This window comes from Montipora capricornis, chromosome 1 (assembly GCF_036669925.1).
Source record: "Montipora capricornis isolate CH-2021 chromosome 1, ASM3666992v2, whole genome shotgun sequence".
NCBI lineage: Eukaryota > Metazoa > Cnidaria > Anthozoa > Scleractinia > Acroporidae > Montipora > Montipora capricornis.
Genome location: NC_090883.1, coordinates 42,622,877 through 42,644,703, shown reverse-complemented (window position 1 = coordinate 42,644,703; position 21,827 = coordinate 42,622,877). Strand labels below are relative to the sequence as shown.

At 40.4% G+C, this 21,827-nt stretch overlaps 2 protein-coding genes across 2 annotated transcripts; both read left to right on the top strand.

The window, feature by feature from the left end:
• Positions 1-439: 439 nt before the first annotated feature.
• Positions 440-9,572, top strand: LOC138044938 (ADP-ribosylation factor 1). Its single transcript, XM_068891318.1, has 6 exons — positions 440-511; positions 618-793; positions 908-1,018; positions 1,799-1,923; positions 7,505-7,709; positions 9,170-9,572. Exons 2-5 carry the CDS (start codon positions 646-648, stop codon positions 7,667-7,669), a joined length of 549 nt encoding a protein of 182 aa, XP_068747419.1. The 5' UTR covers positions 440-511; positions 618-645; the 3' UTR covers positions 7,670-7,709; positions 9,170-9,572.
• Positions 9,573-12,516: 2,944 nt separating this feature from the next.
• LOC138044929 (ADP-ribosylation factor 1-like) lies at positions 12,517-20,715 on the top strand. The gene is made up of 5 exons (XM_068891310.1): positions 12,517-12,670; positions 12,759-12,931; positions 13,049-13,159; positions 13,310-13,434; positions 17,657-20,715. The coding sequence occupies exons 2-5, from the start codon at positions 12,784-12,786 to the stop codon at positions 17,816-17,818; spliced, it is 546 nt and encodes a 181-aa protein (XP_068747411.1). The 5' UTR covers positions 12,517-12,670; positions 12,759-12,783; the 3' UTR covers positions 17,819-20,715.
• Positions 20,716-21,827: the final 1,112 nt, after the last annotated feature.

The window sequence follows — 21,827 nt, the reverse complement described above, 5'->3', positions numbered from 1 at the left end:
GACGAGTTGAATTAGGTATTATTTGTCCGACCTGTAGAAAAATGGATAGCTAAAAACGAAGAAAAGATGAATGATGAATTTTTTAAAGTACATCCACTGAGTAGCACTTCTGCCAACAAGTATTGGTTTTTCTTTTTTTAATTCAATATTTATCCCGGCCCCTGGAGCCCGTTTCTCGAAAGTCCCGAAAACTCTTCGGGATCGAAAAAACATTGTGAAACTGCCAACCACTTGTTTTGGAAAGCCGATCTTTTAACATGTTTGCAAGGTAACAAAAACAAAAATTACTGTGAAATTTGACCTCTTAAATCCTCTCCTTTCTTGAGATATGGGGGAATTGAGACACCCGAAAATGGCCCGTAAAGTATCGGGACTTCGAGAACGGGCCCCAGGTGGACGAATTGATGGGAGTTGGAGCAATAAATTGATACCCCCACCTTAGACAATGACGTGCTACCTTTTGGCGAAGCGCTATCTTTGAAAACTTGTCACAACGCGCTGCTTTTTCTGGGTGAATATATTGTGTTTATTCAATGTACTTCTCAAGAAATATTGTCTGGTATATATATATATATATAGATCTTACGGCTAGCGAACTGAATTTAGCTTTTTTTTAGCTTCTCTCCCCTTTTTGAGAACAAGAACATGGGAAGTGTTTTTGCTAAATTGTTTGCAAACCTCTTCGGCAAGAAGGAGATGAGAATACTCATGGTTGGACTCGATGCCGCTGGAAAAACCACTATCCTTTATAAACTAAAACTCGGGGAAATCGTGACAACTATTCCAACAATTGGTATGTTATAATACATTGCCGCCACTTTGTATCTTATACATGTTCGACAGGTGATTTGTATTTCCCCTTCGCCTTTTCCGGTCAGTGGCAATAAGAATAACGTTTTTTTTACAGGGTTTAACGTAGAAACAGTGGAGTATAAGAACATCAGCTTTACTGTCTGGGATGTCGGAGGTCAGGATAAAATCAGACCACTTTGGCGGCACTATTTCCAGAACACTCAAGGTAAGCTTAAAGTTTCATTGCTGTTTGTAAATTCGAATCAATCAGTCAATCGCAATCTTTATTTGTTTGTCTAGGCGTTCTACAGTCTCTGTTACAAATGTTGTAACGCAGACGTAAATTTCCCCCCTCTACCCCTTCAATGTTATGGGTTCGAGTTCAAAAACCAACCGGTAAACGCAACTTTGAAGGGAGGAAGGAGGAGGGGTACGTTGTTAATGGTTTTGATGCGATTTGTGGATTTATGTGCTGTTCTAGCGAAGTGTTAAACTATTTATGACCAAAGTTGTAGGGCCTTATGGTGTGGCAGGTACAAATCACAGTTCGCAGGTCATTGTTTTACCAACACAGAAAGTAGCCTAATTAGGCCTAAACAAAAGTTTTTAGGCCTAAGGTTAGTTTTAATGAATGTTTAGGATACTTTCTGTCTTGGTAAAACAATGACCTGTGACCTGTACTTTGTAACTGCTGCCTTACGGTGCTAATTGGGGATACATTCAGGCCAGACCACAACACCGGGAACTCTATGCCCTGCTCATTTGAAATAGTGACCCTGAGTGTTTGTCCGGCCAGAGTCAGACTCAGGGGTCTCCCCTGCACTCTAATTCTGTGCTCAACAAACTGAGCCAGCAAGTCGGTGGTTGGCTCAGTTTTACAGTAGCCTATATTAAGCATTGAATTTTACTAAAAGATTGTTGCCCTTTTTTTTGTTGAAAAATCCAGCCTCTTTCTGGTTAGTTTTTCACTAGTTGCAATGCACTCTTTGTTTTGTGCACTATTCAGGTCTAATCTTTGTTGTGGATAGTAATGATCGTGAACGAGTTGGCGAAGGGAAGGAGGAACTCATGAGGATGTTGCAGGAGGATGAACTAAGAGATGCTATCCTTCTTGTTTTTGCCAATAAACAGGTACAAATAATTTGCAAATCATCCCATTGAGTTAAACTGTCTAAGGAGTAGAAAATTGAATCAAACATGATCAACTATAAGCTAACACACAAAATTTTCACAGATAGGCTTAGTAGAACCTGAAAGATCCTTTTCTCATTGATCAAAACAGCCCCAAATCTCTGTTTGGTTCAAAGTTCAGGCCTCAGTTGTTCAAAAGGTGGATAATGCTAAATAAAATAAATCACTATCCACTGGAGAGCAAAATTGGTTTCCCTATTTCATCCTTTGATCAAGTAGTCCTTTCTGTAGAACTGTCTTCTTTTTAAGTGTTTTCCAATAGCAGACTGTATGAATGTTCAGCAATGTATTATTTTAAGAAGTGATGCTAGGATTTGTACCCAACACAATTTGCATCACAGAGATCAAATGAAATTCATAGACATTGCAATGGTGGTTAATTAGGGGGAGGTTTGGCCTCTACCACTTTGATTTCATTACTGATAAATGCTGGGCACAGCCAACTTTCAATTTTCTTGCTCAAATTGCTAAGATTTCTTTATTCAATGTTGACCATTATGTCTGGTCTTAAGGGTAAATCAATAATTCTGATGGGTTTGTCTCCCTGGATTTCACATTGTACTTTTACTTGGTCTTATGCACAGACAAAAGAAAGGCCTCTTACTGCACTATCTGAGACGCATCTACACTGTACACTGTATAACAAGTACAAACACTCGCCCCTGAGAACAGATCTTTTTGCTGCTTAATGTAACAACCTCAAATGTTTCTGGAATTTGCAGTTGATTGAGACTACCATCTCAATAGTTTTGTTCTGGTCCTTGTCAGGACTTCATTGCCCTGGCCTCGGTTGTTCAAAAGGTGGATAACGCCATTTTTTATCCAGTGGAAAATACAGTTAAGGTTTCTTTAGTTTTAGTTACTCCACTATTTCAGTAGCATTTCCCTGGTGATACCGTAGCAATATTTGCACTCCCTTTGTTTTTACTTGGAGTAACTTGACTCAAGCTGGAGTAACGTGAATATATGACAGCTGACGAGATGTTCATGGGTTTTAATCGCACATTTCTCACTTTCAGAGTCGTCTCAGGTGACTATCTCAGGTGACATATTTATCCCAAAGCTACTTTTCCCATTTCCCCATTAACCCTTCGACCCCTGAGAGTGACACTTAGGGTGCATTCGATTGACCGTATTCCGGAATAGGAATACATGGAATATAAGTTAAAAATCCTTCGTTTTTACGGAGATTCACGTTAAAGTTGTCACACATCTGCTAAAATGCTATTTTAAACATATTTTTATTATCCTTGCTGCTTCGAAACACGCCAAACATACCGTTTCCATTATCACTTCACGTATTCTTATTCCGGAATAGGGTCAATCGAACGCGCCCTTAATAAATCTTACTTAGGGACTGTTTCATATGGATGTGGGGGACCCCAGGTAGGTGAGGTACCCTCTCCCGGTGGGGTAACCAATCTCTCCTTACAATTTCTCTTTTTCTCTTGATTGTGTTCACATGAGAGGTGGGGTGAATTTTCTCCATGTGAATGTTGAAGGTGGGGTGCCCCACCTGACTGGGGTGATTTATCTTTAGTTTGAACATTCCACGAAAGCATTTGGAAACTACGGTGGCCCACATCTGCCACGGCAAAACTTACTTTTTCAGGGCAAAACTTACTTTTCCACGGCAAAACTTACTTTTCCACGGCAAAACTTACTTTCTCACCGCAAAACTTACTTTTCCACGGCAAAACTTACTTTCTGACGGCAAAACTTACTTTTCCACGGCAAAACTTACTTTCTCACGGCAAAACTTACTTTCTCACGGTAAAACTTACTTTTCCACGGCAAACTTTCTTTTCTGAGGGTTTGCCTAAAATTGGGAATCCGGAAACGGAATTCGGAAACCGGAATACAGTGAAAGTAGTAGAGAGGCTAAAATTACCACGGAAAGCAATAAACTCAACGATGGAGATATTCACTTAGTAAGGTACTCCTAAATTCGACGATAAATAAAGTTGATAAAGCATCTCGTTTGTGTGTATGTATGTTTTTAGTCATAATATTTCACCAACAGGACTCTTGATTTCGACCGTTCAAAGTTCTCAGTGGAGAGAAGCAAGGCTGCGTGTGCGCACCCACCCTGTTTGGTATTTTCTTTTCTTTCATCATCCAACATGTCTTTCAGTTCTGCAGTGAGGGCGGCCTCCTCCACCGTACACGCCACGACGGAAAGCTTCTGAACTTGACTCGTCTCCGCGACGAAGACAGTGCTGTTAAGAGAGATGACCTTTGCCGACGACGCTGCCTTTGTCAGTCACGCAGAGAGAGGACAACAAGCGATCATAGACCGCTTCGCGACTGCCTGCCAGGACTTTGGCTTTACCATCATCAAAAAGACTGAGGTACTGCCAATGCCGGGGACCGATGCTGAGCCGACCATCCTGATCAGCAGCCAAGCACTCAACTCTGTGGACGCCTTCAAGTACCTTGGCTCAGCAATCACCTCCAATCTCTCCCTGAATAGTGACTTCAATGCTCTGTTTGCGTCCTCAGCACCCTGTTGTATTGGAGAGAGACGCGGTCTACATACACGAGACAAGAAGCTAGACGCACTCCACTTCAGATTCCTCCGCAAAATTCTTGAGATCACCTGGAAGGATAAAATCACCAACCAGGAAGTACTTGAAACTGCAGAACTGCCAACTATCCAGTACCTCGTCTCAGAGCGTAGACTACGCCGTTGGCTAGGCCATTGGCCCCGAGCGCCTTCCAAAAGACCTACTCTATGGACAGCTGTCTCAAGGAAAACGATCAACAGGACGGCCTCTTCTTCGCTACAAAGACGTCTGCAAACGAGACATGAAGGCAGCCACGTTGAATCAGTGTCGGCAACTCGGAATGGCTGGCTGACGACCGTGTTAAGTGGAGGGTAGCTGTAAAGACTGGCTGCAAACGGGCAGAGGTAGAGAGGATGAGGACCTGGGCGGAGAAGAGACAGAGGAAGAAGACTTCCACGCGTCGAACGCGATAATTTACGCAGTGTTCACACTGCCACAGGCCTTGCATCTCTAGAATCGGTCTTCGCAGTCACGAGCCTAGATGAATATACCAATGATCCACTGCCTGCAAGGCAGAAGGAGGCCGTGATATATGTACTGTGAACGAAGTCGCAATCCAACAGCACTTTTCACAGCATTTTCTCTTTAGAAATTGATCGAATGCATTTCTTTTTTTTTTTTTTTATCAAGAAAGTTGTGACACTTATTGCACCCAGTATAGAGTGAAGCGCCTGGAAGATCGATAACAGACCCAGTATATTTGTGTTAAGAGACTGAGATCATTTTCCATTCCGATGTGTTGACCGTGAGTTCAACTAGACTCTCTCTGGCTGCACTCGTATATGCGTATGATTCGTCATATTTTTAGGTGGAATAGTCACACTTTACAACAGGGAAAAATGAGTTTCTTCAGGCTGAATCTCCCAAGCGTTATCTGAGCTTACAGCGGTTATCAGTCACACGCCCTCAACGATTTTGTTTTCATTTTTCGAAACTAAATTGATTGATTGACGTCCACCCAAATTCATTTTCGAAAAATGAACCAAAAAGTCGTTGAGGGGCACGTGTGAATGGTAACCACTATAAGTACTTGGGAAGCAACTGTTTTGATTTGAAATAAGCTAAAAATTATTTTAGATGTTATCTATTTTCCTGTATGTTTTTAGAAAGAGGAATCTGAGACGAAAATTTTTCATTTCCGTGTGGTAAAATGCTTTTCCATAAGTATTGTACGTATGAAAGGATGCGTTCGATCGGCCTTATTCCGGTATAGGAATACATAGATTTGAAGTAAGAAATCCTTCGCTTTTACAGAGATTTACATGGAAATTGTCAAAAACCTACTGAAATGAAATTTTAAACATATCTTCAATATCCTAGTTGCTTAAAAACTACACCAAACATACTATTTCAAATCATCGCTGCACCTATTTTTATTCCGTAATAGGGTCAATCGAACGAACTCTTAAGAGATCAACAAACGAGTGTAATCAAGAAAATCGAGCGCCCGAAGACAATTGCTGTAATATTTGATGTCAAAACATTATCACCCCACCATCAAGAAAAGGAAAAGCCCAGACAGTTGGATTCTCTTCCGATGTTACGACATGAATCCCCTCCCAAAATTAGTGAGCATGTGACAAATTACTCAACGAGATGAAAGTAAACATTTGTACAACGCAGGATCATTTTAAGTGACTTTGGTTCAAGTTCTTATTCCAGATTCCCCATTCCGGATTCCGGAACCGTAGAAAAGTAAGTTTTGCCGTGTAAAAGAAAGTTTTGCCGTAGAAAAGTAAGTTTTGCCGTGAGAAAGTAAGTTTTGCCGTGGAAAAGTAAGTTTTGCCGTGAGAAAGAAAGTTTCGCCGTGGAAAAGTAAGTTTTGCCGTGAGAAAGTAAGTTTTGCCGTGGCAGATGTGGGCCTAGGCTCGATTACCGCCGCTCACTCGAGTTCGGGTATCCTCCCCGAGAAGAGACGGCTGGACGCGTGACCGATAGATTGTGTCTGTGACGTAAATTAAAAATATAATTTATGCGAAGTTAATAGTTGCGGGGAAATAGCATTAGACATCCCCAAAACACTGATTTTAAGAAAACAGAAATTACATAATAATGCTTAAAACGTCTGTGCAAAGTTTCCAGATGATACGAGCTTGAGTTTGTGGTTGAATGATCGCTGTCAGTTTGAATTCAACCGGCGAATCATCAACGAAATCTTCGGCTGCTTTAGCTCTCAGTCGCCTTCATCGGCCCCCTCGTTTTGCCAGCAATAAACGCAACAGTACTTTCAATTGATCTTGAGGAATTTTACTTGCTCTTACATTAGCGAAGTATGAGGAGAAAATTGCAATAGCAATGGATTTGAAAGCCGTATTTTGACCTTGGCGCCAACTGGAAAATCAGTGAAGTTTGCGAACTCAGGCGGTAGAAAACGACACAATTCCCATTCTCCAGCTTCTCGAACACTTTTCGTTGTCGCAATCTTGGATGTTTCCTACCTTAAAGCACTGTAAACCTCGAACAGGCCGGGTAATAGAATACCTTCGCAGCCAAAACATATAATTTATGCCTGACGGATTTGTGCAGGCGAGTTTCTGATTGGCGGAGATTAACAATGGCTCACCTCACGCGTCCAGCCGAGGTTTCGGGAGTGAGCTGGCTCATTTCCCGAAACAGCGGCTGGTAATCGAGCCTAATGTGGGCCACCGTAGGAAACCTCACACTGGGGCTATAAATATTGCATGCGAAGGCTCACTTCTTTTACTATGGGTAGGCAGGCTACCTCACCTACCTGGGGTCCCCCACCTCATGTGAACAGGCCCTTAATCTAACGCCGGATGATTTTACTCGTCAATGGGGGGGCGTCCTAGAGCGTGGAGATGTGAATGGGTTAAAGCTTTATAGCAGTTACCATTGAATGGGAGAAAAAGTAAGCATGTGGACCCAGTCACAACTAAATGAGTTACCATTTCCTTGTGCTTAGAATTTTAACAACACTATTTGTTACCTTTCAGGATTTACCAAATGCGATGAATGCTGCCGAAATTACGGATAAGCTAGGGTTGCACAACCTGAGAAATCGACAATGGTACATACAAGCCACTTGTGCAACAAGTGGTGATGGCTTATATGAAGGACTTGACTGGCTGTCAAATGAATTAAAGAATCAGAAGCAGTGATGACAAACAAAGACACACAAGACACCATCATACAGGAAAAGTTAGAAATCTTAATAAGAACATGTACATGTACCACAGGTAACCCAGGCTCACTGTGTGCGTCACGTAGGTATTAAAATATAGAGAACATATGAGGCGAAGTTTAGGTCTGAAAATTTGCTAGAAAATGGTAATAAAAATCGATAAAACTTATCATGTGGTGAACTGTTGTTGTCTTTAATACGTACACGAAGTTTCGGGGAAAATGGTGCCCGTTCACCTTCCTTCATAATATAGTGACAAGGTAGGAGACGGAAGCCAGCGTCGGGACTCCGATCGACCCAAAACAAGCACGATTTTTTCCGCGAAAATCAAATCCAGTCGCTAAATAAACACGCCAGGTTCGTGGAATAGGAAATTCTCTAAACCATGAATCCACTGAAGCATCTCCAGGTAGCAACGCGGAGCCACCAGACTCCGTAAAACTTGTAAGTTAACCTGCTAAAATGGCGGCCAGAAAGCGTAGTACTCACGAAGTGCCCAATTCAAAATGGCACTGAACTCTGGACGCCTGGTGACGAGTATAATAAGTTCTGGAGGGAGGGGAGTCCCAAATTGCTAAAAACAAAACTCACTGAGCAATTTGGGACTCCCCTCCCTCGAGGGAGACTTATTATACTCGTCTCCAGGCGTCCAGAGTTCAGTGCCATTTTGAATTGGGCACTTCGTGAGTACTACGCTTTCTGGCCGCCATTTTAGCAGGTTAACTTACAAGTTTTACGGAGTCTGGTGGCTCCGCGTTGCTACCTGGAGATGCTTCAGTGGATTCATGGTTTAGAAAAATTCATGTTCCACGAGCCTGGCGTGTTTATTTAGCGACTGGATTCGATTTTCGCGAAAAAAATCGTGCTTGTTTTGGGTCGATCGGAGTCCATAAGCTGGCTTCCGTCTCCTACCTTGTCACTATATTATGAAGGAAGGTGAACGGGCACCATTTTCCCCGAAACTTCGTGTACGTATTAAAGACAACAACAGTTCACCACATGATAAGTTTTATCGATTTTTATTACCATTTTCTAGCAAATTTTCAGACCTAAACTTCGCCTCATATGTTCTCTATATTTTAATACCTACGTGACGCACACAGTGAGCCTGGGTTACCTGTGCATGTACTTGTAAATTTTTCATACTGAAAATTTAACTTGCAATTTCGTTAGTTTGAATAAAATGAACTTGTTCTTATTTATGCCAAATTGCTCTCAAAACGATGTGACTTAATTTTTTGATCTTACGAGATCCTAAATCTTACAGAACTTGCATCTTGTTTTTTGTACCCTGTATCATAGTGGAGCTCTTGGGAGCACTATACTCATAGAAACCCATGAGTTTGCTTTTCTCAATGAAATCGTGCCTACCCCAACTAATAATAATCATCATCATCATCATCATCATCATCAAAACACCCAACGTGGCGGCCGTTTACAGCGTACATCTTCTTTTATTTTGTTTTTTTATCAATAGGTTGGTCAAGCTCCAGATGGTTGCAGCAGAAGCAGTGGAAAAAACTGAAATCAGCGTTTCCCAAGTTCAGGCACAATCGGCCAGAGATTCCTACAGCAAGAAGGCAAAGATAAAAAAGGGCAAAAAAGAAAAGAAGGATAAGAGAAAACACGTTGATGAGGGACACATCTGGAGACAAACAAAGGAGAAAGAGACGTTACGGTGAAAGTGTCAAAGGGACAATGAAAATGATCGTAGTAGCCACAAACAGGACATAAACAGAGAAGAACGTGACTCTAAATCAGATAGCTACACACAATTCATCTGATGAAGATAGTCTTATGTCATCAAGCGATAAATGGAGAAGCAAAAGCGATGATAAACCAAAACGGAGACATGACATTAAATAAAATAAAAAATTGAATTTTGTTGTTTAACTGAACTTGTTTCACAGAAAAACCATGAAAAGCTTGCAAGCTTGTGGTGCCAGTTATGCACTTACATGTATCAATGTTAGGCCTGGTAAGGGAGGGGGGGGGGGCAGGGTTGGGTGGGTCATTTTACTCTTCAATATCACAATTTTTGGTCAAAATACCAATCCTAGGGCCTGAGAAATGGGTCAAATCAGATAAGATGCACCCACCTTGGGCAAATAATATCCCTAATTATTACATGGCAAGAAATTCTCACTGTGATCAGCTGGTATCAGGCGGGGTTTTACAATACGGACCATTACCATGGAAACGGTCCGTTTCCGTAATTTGTCTCTCCCGGGAAATTCAAGTTGAGCGAAACAACAAAAGCTTTAAAAAAGAGGAATTAATTTGACATGTAAAAGGTTACCGTTCCAAGTTCACTGATGGAAAACGAAGATTACGAACATTCAAAAAGCGGAGAAGTTTTCGATCGCTCAAAGAAATGATGCCATGTAAATAAACAACTTACTAATTAAACCTCACTTAGTCGGGACGAAAACTTAACGGAAAAAACCTACCAAAATCACGTGGGATGGGACGGCTGTTTACCGCACTATGCCTTCAAAATTCAAGTAATCCATAGAGCCGCGATGCTCATCGAAATCTTCAAGTTTTCTTTGGTAAAAACTTCAAAACTAGTCGAGAAACTCTAGCCTTCATGTAGCCGTACCCTACCCCCGCATTGAAAGAGCAACAATGGTCCCTGCAGGGACTAGCACCATTGAAATTCTGGTTATTGTTTGAGAGACCCTGTGAATAAGGTAAAGTAAATAGCCTTGTGAATAAGGTAAATGTTCCGCAGCCGCGCACAAACTACTTCAAAAACAGCTTTAGCTATAGGGGCTCCGTTTAGTGGAACAGTTTGCCTTCAAAACTAAGGAAAGCAGAGTCCCTCAATCAATTCAAACGACTGATTAAAGAGGCTATCTAATCCATTATTTTAAACACGGCATTCATGGAAAGCAGCTTATATTTTATGATATTGTGTAGGATAGTTAAAGTAGTTTACGCAGTTTTATCTAGTAGTGGCATTCTCGTCTCGAAGGGGCGATGGTTAGCGCTGGGGATTTGGTCAGGATCTTGTATGACTGTGTAGCCCGATCCTGGAGTGGCAGTCTCTGTTGCAGGTGGCGCAGACGTGCCTTGTGGAAACGCGCGCGCAGAGGCTGCGCGTTCTTCACCGGTCGCCGCTCTCTTGCATGTAACCTGGACTCTAGCGTTCGCTTCCGCCTTTGAAACCCCCGCTTTGACACTTTGCCACCATGTATCTCGGTGTTTGGCGATGTCCTCCCATGCACTGGTGTCGATAAGTGCAGATCGCAAGTCTCGTTTGTCCTTGTAGCGCAGCAGCGGTCGACCCACGTGACGGACGCCCTCCCACAGTTCTCCATAAAGGATTTCTCTTGGCAGGCGGTCAGGCTCCATGAGATGTGCATGGCCGAGCCGTCGAAGGATCGCTGAATGAGCAGTGATGGCATGCTCAGTGAGCCAGCGCGCTCCAGGCCCTCTGTGTTGGTAGCTCTGTCTTGCCACCTGAAGTGCAGAAGGCGCCGAAGGCAGCGGAGGTGGAATCCGTTGAGTCGCCGCTCTTGTCTGGCATAGATCGTCCACGACTCGCTGCCATAAAGGAGAGTCGACAGGACACAAGCTTGTTAGACGCACATCTTGGTCCTTTCTCTCAACAGGTCATTGCCCCACACTCGCTTGTTGAGTTTGGCCATAACAGCAGCTGCTTTGGCGATCCTGTAGCTGATCTCAGCATCGAGCGAAGTCGAGCTTGACACGGTGGAGCCCAAGTAGGTGAAGGTGTCCACAACCTCCAGCTCCGTGTTGTCGATGGTGATGACTTGGGGAGGGACTCAGCACCTTGCGCCAGGATGTTGGTCTTCCTGAGGCTCGTGATCGTCAGCCCAAACTCCTTGCAGGCGTGGGACAGCTTGTCTGAAGCAGCGTCGTCTGCAAGCAGAAATCACTTAAATATATACTTGGTTTATAATTTCTAATTGTACATATGGTTTTTAGAGAAAAGATCATGACAGACCTGCTCTGACTTCCCTACATGTCTTTGTGGTTGCGACGCTGTAATATGCTCCTTCAAAGTTTTGCTCCAAAGAGTATGCCTTTAAGTGATTTTTCTCTTCTGTATGATATGATAGGAGGCGTTTTGTAAATGCTTTTCAGAATTGGCTGATTGTGTATTAAAATCCATTTTTGCATCAAGAGTTGTTGAAGGTTTTTGTCTGCTGGATGATATGTTGTGACAGATGCCGATTGCCCTCCGGTAAATTTTACTTCGGACAATGTGCCAGCCGCGGGCTTCGAGTCGCGTTTTAAAATTTGAGATGGCCTCCTGGAAATGTGTTTCCGAGGAGACTTAACGGTCACCGTGTGGTATTCACTGTAAAAGAGGCTCTTTTTCATCGTTTTATCGATTCGTTTGGGACACTAACAGCCGCCTGACATTACTGGCAGGGCAGGGCTTCGATTGCGCGGCAAGCGGATCAAAATGAAAGAAAAACCTTTGCCCTTGAATTCTAGGGTGGAATTTTAACCGTGGGAACATTTTAACCAGGAATATTTGACTCCATTTGGTGGGCTCCTGAGAATTGAGTATCCAGCCTTGGTATTTTACTATAACCGTTGACAACCGAGGAACTGATAATGGCTTAATTCGCGTCGAATCTGGAAAATAAAACCATACAGGGAGGAAGCGACCCACAGTGGCAATAAGGTTAGGCTTTTTAATTGAGAATTTGTTCGTAAAATTGTCTTCTCAAGTTTTTTATCGGGGTTCCCACACAAATCATTTTTTCTTGTTGGCTTTCCTTCCATTGCCGTACCTGTGATGTGTAGAGCCTTGGGGACCCTGTGGTTGTCTATATTGTAAGGGCCTGGTACAAAGAGAGCAATGAATTGATACCCCCGTCTTAGAAATTGACGTGGCACATGTGACGCGCCCAATAGAAACGAGCACCTTCTTCCCGGTGAATTTCCTTGCTGTCAAGAAACCTTACTGAAACTCGTTTCAACGCGTATCTATTTTAGGGTGAATACTGTCGTTATTCAATGTTGTTCTCTAGCCATATTGTCCGTTGTTAATGGTTCTTATCGCTAAGAATTGAGTGTTTTTTTAGCTTCCCTATCTAGTGAATTTGGAACATGGGAAGTGCCTTTGCCAAACTGTTTTCCGGCCTCTTCGGAAAGAAGGAGATGAGAATACTCATGGTAGGACTCGATGCCGCTGGAAAAACCACTATTCTGTATAAACTAAAACTCGGAGAAATCGTAACAACTATTCCAACAATTGGTAAGTTCAATACATCGCCGCCATTTTAATTTGGTTTGGATTAGTTCGCCAGTTAGATTCCATTTCACCTTCGCCTTTTCCGGTCACTGAAAATGGGAATAACGATTTTTTTTACAGGGTTTAACGTAGAAACAGTGGAGTATAAGAACATCAGTTTTACTGTCTGGGATGTCGGAGGTCAGGATAAAATCAGACCACTTTGGAGGCACTATTTCCAAAACACTCAAGGTCAGCTTCATTGTCATTTGTGAATTCGTGACATTTTACTGTTGCCTATATCGAATATTGATTAAAAGATCTTTCCGCTTTTTGTTTCGAAAAATTTAGCTTGTTGCAGGTCGTTTTCATCAGTTGCATTTTGCTGTCTGTGTTTTGCAGGTCTAATCTTCGTCGTGGATAGCAATGATCGGGAACGAGTTGCCGAGGCAAGGGATGAACTTAACCGAATGTTGAACGAGGACGAACTTAGGGAGGCCATCCTCCTCGTTTTTGCCAATAAGCAGGTACGAATAATTGCAAATCAGCCCATCGATTTCTCTTCTACAAGAGTTATCAAACGCAGCATGGTGGCTGGCTTAGAAAATTAAATCAAACCGACATAAAGTACAGGCCCCAGTTGTTCAAACGATGGATAGCGCAATCCACCAGATAAATCACTATCGAGTGAATAACTCAATTGGTTTTGCTGGAGTTCATCCGCTGGATAGTGATTTATCCGGTAGATAGCGCTATCCATCCTTTGAACAACTGGGGCCAAGTGATAAGAGCAAACTGAGACAAAGGCAAAGCAGACCGTGAAAGTTCCTTTCCTTAGTGATAAATACAGCATGGAATCTTTGTGTGATTCAAATTTCAGGGATAATCTTAGTTGTGGATGGTAATGATAGAGAACAAATTGGTGAAGCGAATGATGAACTCAGAGATGCTATCCTTCTAGGTTTTGCGAACAAGCAAGTAAGGTGTACCAACAGTATACCTTGTGGCCTTGATCCTGCTTGTACTTCCATGAGTGGTTTGTAGGACTAGACCATTCAATATCATAGCCATGCTTGCAAAAGTGCATGTATGTATGTACGGCATTTTTCACAGCCACATAGGTGCCACCGGTTCACACATACTATTGAAGCAGCTAGGAAATGGACTGATTTCATGTCATTTGTCAGGTCCAAATTGAATTTGGCTATAGAAAGCAAAACTGATGCTCAGCACTGTTTGACTGATGTTTTTGAAGCATGATTGAAAGAAATCCTCAGATTCGATTGGAGGCAGTACTCGACTTCAAGAAAAAACTTAGTGTAATGAAAGCGAGACCAAGCCAAAAAACAGAGGTCAAAAAGCGGCCTTGACAGCCATAGATGGGTAAAAATTGTGGCAAAAAGACCTTTTCATGGTTTCTGATGCCATATTGGTTGGGGGCAAACACGGCTTAAATTACAGTTAATGTAATAATACTTTATTAATAATACTTTATTTCTTAAAAATGCATGTCATGCAAGTCTCAATGCTTTTTACAAACTCAGGTTAAAACAAAAAGATAAAAAATTAAACATTAATTTTATAAAATCTAAAAATTTACGAATATGGAAATCAAAAAGCTAATTTTAAAAGATAATGTTTTAAACTTCTTTTAAAGTCATCAATGGAAGTTTTGTTAAGGAAGACAAGTCATCAATGGAACTGTTGTTAAGGAAGACTGTTCCATAATCTGGGGCTGCAACACTGAACATTCGATCACCAAAACTGTATGTTCATGATTTTGGGATCTTAAGAAAGCCTTTATGGCATGATCTCAGTCTACGTACCGGAGTATATGGGACAATAAGTTCTTTTATGTAGCTGGGAGACATACCATTTAGTGCTTTGTAGACAGGGAGAGCAGTCTTAACTTCATTCTTGAATGTATGGGAATTTTGCCGATTTTGAATCATTATAAATCCTTGAAGCTCTGACAATTGTGGATAGCGAGAATACCTCCCAAAGCACTTCTATTGAGATTATTTTCGTGAAGTATGACGATCAGAATCAAGCTTCAGTACCGCCTGGAAGTATTGACCCCTTTACCGCGTCATTGCCGCGTCACCCTGTCGCGACTTTCCCTCGGTATTCCCGCGGTAGGCCGCTTTTCTGCCGAGGGAAATTTACGGCTAGGCTCCAAAGTTGCCGCGGGAAAGTCAACTGAGGTAAACCCTCGGTAATTAAAATTCCGCGGTAGAGTTGGGTTTCCGTTAACTTTGTGTTTCGGTTAGCTATTGTAGATTGTAATGTTGAAATCCCACCGAACAACAGAAACTGACCAAGTTTCGGCTGAAAATTGCGAACAGCAAAGAGGGTTAGAGCCGCTAATCATGCACCTTGGTTTCCTTTTCCTTTTACATGCGAAAAGAATATCCGTACTGTAGCTAGATTCCAACCACATTGAAACCTTCTTTGCGACATGCATTTGTATTTTGATTGCAGTGATTATTTTGAAGACTTATGGTGGACTATTCATTCGAAGGTTCGACGCTTGTCCCACTTGGGTGGACTTCGCCGTCATTTTATACATTTAAGTTTATGGGAGAATATGTCCGCTTGTTTTTTGCAGCTCAGCGCACTGAACATACATTTATTCATTTATTATTTCGATATCCTGCAAACAGGAGAGGGTTTTGACAATATTTACAAACTGAAAGCTTACATGTTCAGGGTGAACGGCTCGAAAACCTTGCGTGACCAAGTTACGACTTCTTGTGGTTTCCTACTGCAGTATTACTTTCTAAGGTTGTTTAGTGTAACAAATCACAAAAAAGAAAAACACTCCAAGGAAAGAACCCAGGATATCAAACCCCTGAAATAGTCGAAAATTATTTGATCTAAACTGAAAAGATTGTTTTCGTGCTCTGGGTAATCATTGGTGCATATCGGCGTGGTTATGCAAATTTATCACGAGTGGACGCCCGCTGCGAAAAGAGTTGCATGTGAAAGTGCAACGTGAGCACTGGAGCAAAGATGGTCCGAACATTCTAAAGTTTGTTTCGCTTGCTGGTTTTGCATTTGTTAAAATTCGTATGCAAACGATGAGCGTTCAGATAAGTAAGAGACTTCTTTTCTCCACTAACTACAGTCTATTCTTAACTTTGTTTTCCATACGTAATCAACATGCTGCAATTAAAAAATATTTATGGAATTCAATTAGACTATTGCACGACTGATAAAACAACGTGAAAATGTATTTTGCTGCAATTGCTATGATATAACAATTTATTGCTGATGAAAAGCAATGAAAAAAGAAACCATTCTTAAATTATTCATCGGTACGTTTGGTCTCTAAATAGTACCGACAAAGACTCCGATGCCTCAGAAGAATGTTGCGATTAAAATTGAAATTTGACAAGTTTAACAATAATACAATGTATGTGGAAGGAATACCTGCTTTTAACCAAAATGGCGATGATAAAACGAAGACAATCGCACAAGTTTGAATTTCAGGTCTCCAAATAAAATAAAGTCAGGCTTAGACGAAAAGAGATACAATTGAACCTTTTTCAAAACCAAACAAATAATTTCTCACGCACACATACAGTATTATAACCTGGAGAACAACGAGTGTTGCGTTGGCTGGATAATCAAGCTTTCGCTTACACTGTATCTTTAAAGAAGTCTTCAGTTTTACATTATGTAAAGATTATAAAATTTGAGTCCTTACGTAAATGGCACACTTTCTCATTTTGATTACAATTTCTTGCATTACGAATCGATTCTTCACACCATGAGATATAAAATTTGACAGTCTTCCGCTTACTTTACAAGAGCAATAGATCATTGTTCTTTCCCGCGGCAAGCCTTGTCTTTTCTCCCGCAGCAAATTTCCCACGGCAAAGTGCACCTCGGTTTTACCGAGGGAAAAAAATTTGCATACCTCGGTGCCGTGCGTCCACTACCTGCGGCAAAGACGAGGTATTGCCTTGTCCCTAGGGGTCAATACTTCCAGGCGGTACTGTATAACGACTGTAAACAAAATTTGTAAATATCATATAAACCCTTGTAGGCAAAATTATGCAAATTCCCGCGAAATTTGAAGTGACATGAGGCGATTTCTAATATCCAATTTTCAGATGTTGTACCTTGTGCAATGACCTAAATTTCTGTTGAGTGAATGATATTAATACAACAACTAAAACTATTTTAAAATATTTGAAATCTGCCTTTTTGCAGCAGAGTTATAAAGGTTTGAATTGGGCCAAAATCTCATACATTCACTGTAATTTAAGCCACATTTGCCCCCCAACCAAGATGGCATCAGAAAGCGTGAAAAGGTCTATTTTAAACAGGGATAGCATTAACGCAAAAATAGTGCATTTTTATGCAAATATAATCATAAAGTGCATCATCAAAATTTTATTGTGTCCTAGGATGGAAGGCACTGACTTAAATTGCTTACATAAGTTGCTTTGATTTGTCAGTATATTCTGTTGCTTGGGCAACATGCAATAATAATAATAATAATAATAATAATAATAATAATAATAATAATAGTAATAGTAATAGTAATAATAATAGTAATAATAATAATAATAATAATAATAATGGTGGTGGCCATGGCCACTGACATGATTTATGCTAAAGCTATGCTTTGTACCAGTTCTCATTGGGCAGGAAAAGGGAAACATGTGGAGCCAGTAACAACTAGTGAGCTAGCATTTCCTCGTGCTTAAAATTTTTTTAACACTGTTTGTTACTTTGCAGGATTTACCGAATGCAATGAATGCTGCAGAAATTACGGATAAGCTAGGGTTGCACAGCTTGAGAAATCGACAATGGTACATACAAGCCACTTGTGCAACAAGTGGTGATGGGTTATATGAAGGACTTGACTGGCTTTCAACTTCATTAAAGAATCAGAAGTAATGATGACAAACAGACAAGCATGATACCATAATACAGGGAAAGTAAGAACTCTTACAATGTTTCTAGAAGTACCCCATTGGATCTTTCATAGTAAATTGTGTCCCTGCTCTATTTTCTTAGACTGTTTTTTTTTTTGGTGGGTGTTTTGTGCTATTAATTTGTCCATAAAATTTGTAGCACAAGACAGCAGAAATTTTGAATGACTTTCCAGTATTGTTGTATATTACTAGTTTAGGATGCGATCACTATATTGTGCATTAGAATAATAGTAATATTATTATTGTTGTTATACATGAATAAAAGCAAACTATTTCCTCTATCTGTAAGCTAGGCACAAAGGATGTTTTGTAAATGGTCAGCAATTTCATTTTTCCCATTTGAGCTCAGAAAGGATTGTTACTTCAATATGTACCTTAACACACTGAGCAAACTTGAAACTGAAATGTCTTGCTTTTGCACTTACCCCACTGAGGATGTAAGAGCAGAACCTGCAGGCTGTTGTGCAATTTCAGCTGATAATTTTGATCTCAGCCCTGCTTTCTGTCCAAACTGGTTTGATACATTGTTATTGTTTAAGTTGTGACCATAGGGTTGCATTGGTTGATGATTCCTTGTTTCTTAAGCCTTAATGTTTTGACCTTACGATATCCTAAACCTGACATATGTGGCATCCTGTTTTACATACTCTGTATCATGTACATTGTACAAGATAGCTTGACACACAACACGCATGGGTTATTTTGCCAGTTGTTTGATGCAAGATTCTAATAAACGCCTGTGAGCATTGAAATACTAAAACCTATCATTGAAAATAATTACGCAATTTTGCCAGGATAGTGGCCATTTTTGTACAAAAGACGCATAATCCGTCCATATGAATTATGCGTCTCTCATGTTATCCATCTAGTGTAAAGCCTTGACGAACTATGTAAGATGCGTAATCCGTCTGGGACGAACTTAGGCAAACATTTTTTCTGTCTATGTTAAATTCGTCCAGTTTAGAGATAGGCTCAAGATGCATTATGTGCCTGGATGAACTATCCAGTTTAGTGCAGCTTCGAAGATGTACTAGAGTGATAGTTTATTCAGATGCATTATGCATCTTGTGCCCGTCTTTATACTCTAGATGAATTTAACAAACGCAGAAAAAAAGTTTGCCCAAGTTCATCTGAGACGAATTATGTGTCTTGAGTATAAAAAAGGTCAATGTCTTAATTTGATGTGACAAAACTGAGGAATAATGACAATACCATTTTGTGGGGCATTCATTTTGCCAACTCAGAAGAATGCTTGCAGATTTTTTAACTACAAAAACAGTAAAAAAAGGAAAACAATAAAATTTGTAATAAGAGTTGTTACTGCTTTGTTGGAACTGAGAAGCTAGTGTGCTCTGTGCTTTTTTTCTTTTTTGTTGCAAAATAATACATCAGAATGATAAGATACGGTAAGAATTAAACAGGTAAAGTTCTTCAAATTTCCCTTTTGCTCCATTTAAAGTCAAAAACAGGCAACAAGCCCAGCCTGGCATTTTGCAAGTTGACAATACTCCCTAGTGCTTTGAACTCTTAGGTTAGATCACGTAAAGAAACCATCAAAGCTGAACACCCAGCCCGACAAATCAAGAAGTAAGACCTGCCTTTCTGAGCAAACAAGACTGCTTCCTTGGCATGCATAGTCCAATGATAGTACTGGATGTTTATAGACCTTGAAAAAGGCGTTACAAACTTTGATTTCAGTGGGGCCATGTTGACTGCAGCCCTAGTTTGTGTTAAGGGTTAGGCTCCAGGCATTACTTCTCTTGTATAGTTTTGTGCCTTTTTTTGAAGCAATCACGAGAGTCGTTTTATAAGTTAAATCCTGACCCATGTGGTTGCTTCAGAAGTGCTTCCCAATTCTTGTTTGCATCACATCTAAAATTGCTGCTGCTAAGTGCGTGTTTTAATATAATTAAATCCTGTGCAGTCTTGATAGGGAAGGGAAGTGGTTGAGGGTGCTTATGACATCGAAATGGTGTAGTTGGTTAAGTACCGTAAAAGTCGATGTACAAGCTGCACCCCCAATTTGGGGGCTCCAATTTTGGAAAAAAAAAAGAGATGAAGTTCCAATGAAGTTCTCTTAGTAATCAAATAAGAACAAACGAGTACAGTCTCAAAACACCAATATGTACACAGTAGATGTTACGAGCTTTAATAACAATTAAGTCTTACGATAGGGAAAGTTCCCTTTATCGTGTGAGGTTACTGAAAAAAAAAAACTTGCTATTTTGTTGCAAATTTTTTTTAAGATTATTACTTCGAACCGCTCCATTAATTAAGCTGAAATTCGAAGGCAATTAAAACGATCTGCATAAGGGCTTTGTAGCCAAGCTTTGAAATGTGGAGAAGAGTCTGGGCATTGAAACTGTCTGCCATTTAAGCGAGTGCTCGCGGATATCTTGGTATTTTCTCGCACTTGGCTGAAAGATATGCGTCTCGGTGATTGGCCGCAGGGGTCATAGCAAACAGCTTTGTGGAGGAATTGAGATTTAAGCAGCCACCACTCATGACATCTTGAGAAATTTTTATGAATATTAATTAGGCCTTAGATAAGTCCAACCCCAGCTGTTTCCTTTGATAAGCCACACCCCCTATTTTTGATTTGAACTTTGAGAAAAAAAGGTGCGGCTTATAGATGGACTTTTACGGTAGTTGTTAATCTTTCAGTAATGAAAGGGTGTAGTACCCACAAGAGAGTAGTGACCTAGGGCGACTTGAACAATAATATTATTAATGGAGGGAACATAGTTTTTGACTGGTTAAGGATGCTGTCATTAACTTAACTCCAACTCTGTCTAGTAACTGTTGCATTATTGTTGTAAAGACTTCTGTTATTAATTTTTAATAAAAGTAATCAATGTACTTCCTGTTGCAATAATAATTGTTGTGAGTTCTGAAGTCTTGAAGAAATCGTAGTTTTCTCCTTGTGAATCGCTTTTTGTATTAAAAAGAATATTACCTTTGGATTCAAGATCTCTAATCTTATTCAAAGGCTAGGAAGAAAACTTAATTATTACTGTTGCTTGAGCATGCCATGTTTTTATCTGTGCAGTCTACTCAACTCTATTAAAGAGGCTCGAAATCGTTTCTCCTTTTTTGAAACGAATAAACATCTTCTGTTTTTAGATGCTAGTACAGTTAGGGTAATCATATCAAAACGAGATTTAGCCAGGTTTCTCACATCACATTTTCCTCCAAAATGACGTTACTATGGCAACGATATAAGTTTTTTTTATTGAGCCTTAAAACTTTTGAAAAATCTTCCCTTTCAGCATTATTAGATACTACAAAATCTGTAAGTCAGTTTTTCAGAAAAATCAGTTTTTTTGAAATGTCTCTAATTTCTTTTTTCACCTACAGAATGTCTTTAAATTTGAAAGACAAAGGCTTTAAATTAATCTAAGCTAACGTGCAAAAAATGAAAAAAATTCACCGTCCGGAAGCAGAGATATAAACGAGTAAAGTTGCAATGTCAGGAAAAATGAGTGGGTTACGAGATCAGCATTTATGCATGCGTCACCCGCTCATTCGAGTGCACCTGTGAGTGGAGCTATAGGCCAACACAAACGGATTTAAGCGACCATCAAACGGTTTGTGTACAATAGGCCTTTTGCAGCTGGGGTCACGTGACCAAATTTTTCCTAGAGAATTTTTATATTATGGGCTATAACTTAAAAAATGCCAGAAATGGAAAGAGCACATCGAAAATTCCAAAATGGTCAAGTTAGAGTCCCCTGGAATGAAAGACCAAGTTTAGACGACACTTTGAATTTTCGGAAAATTTAGAAGTTTTGTATGGGAAATGTTGCGGCCTTGCTCTCCAGCAACATTTTCCATACAAATTTTCTTATTTTTTTAAAACTTCAGACTGTCATAAGATCTCACCTTTTAATGATGGGGGCCTCAAATTTGGCCATTTTGATATTCTCGACATGCTTTTTCCATTTCTGGCATTTGTTAAGCTATAGTCCATA

Excerpts from the sequence above, each read along its gene's own strand:
- LOC138044938 (XM_068891318.1), top strand. The coding sequence starts at position 646 with ATGGGAAGTGTTTTTGCTAAATTGTTTGCAAACCTCTTCGGCAAGAAG. Across the intron at positions 794-907 it reads GACAACTATTCCAACAATTG|GGTTTAACGTAGAAACAGTG; the intron begins GTATGTTATAAT and ends TTTTTTTTACAG. Across the intron at positions 1,924-7,504 it reads TTGTTTTTGCCAATAAACAG|GATTTACCAAATGCGATGAA; the intron begins GTACAAATAATT and ends GTTACCTTTCAG.
- LOC138044929 (XM_068891310.1), top strand. The coding sequence starts at position 12,784 with ATGGGAAGTGCCTTTGCCAAACTGTTTTCCGGCCTCTTCGGAAAGAAG. Across the intron at positions 13,160-13,309 it reads CTATTTCCAAAACACTCAAG|GTCTAATCTTCGTCGTGGAT; the intron begins GTCAGCTTCATT and ends TGTGTTTTGCAG. Across the intron at positions 13,435-17,656 it reads TCGTTTTTGCCAATAAGCAG|GATTTACCGAATGCAATGAA; the intron begins GTACGAATAATT and ends GTTACTTTGCAG.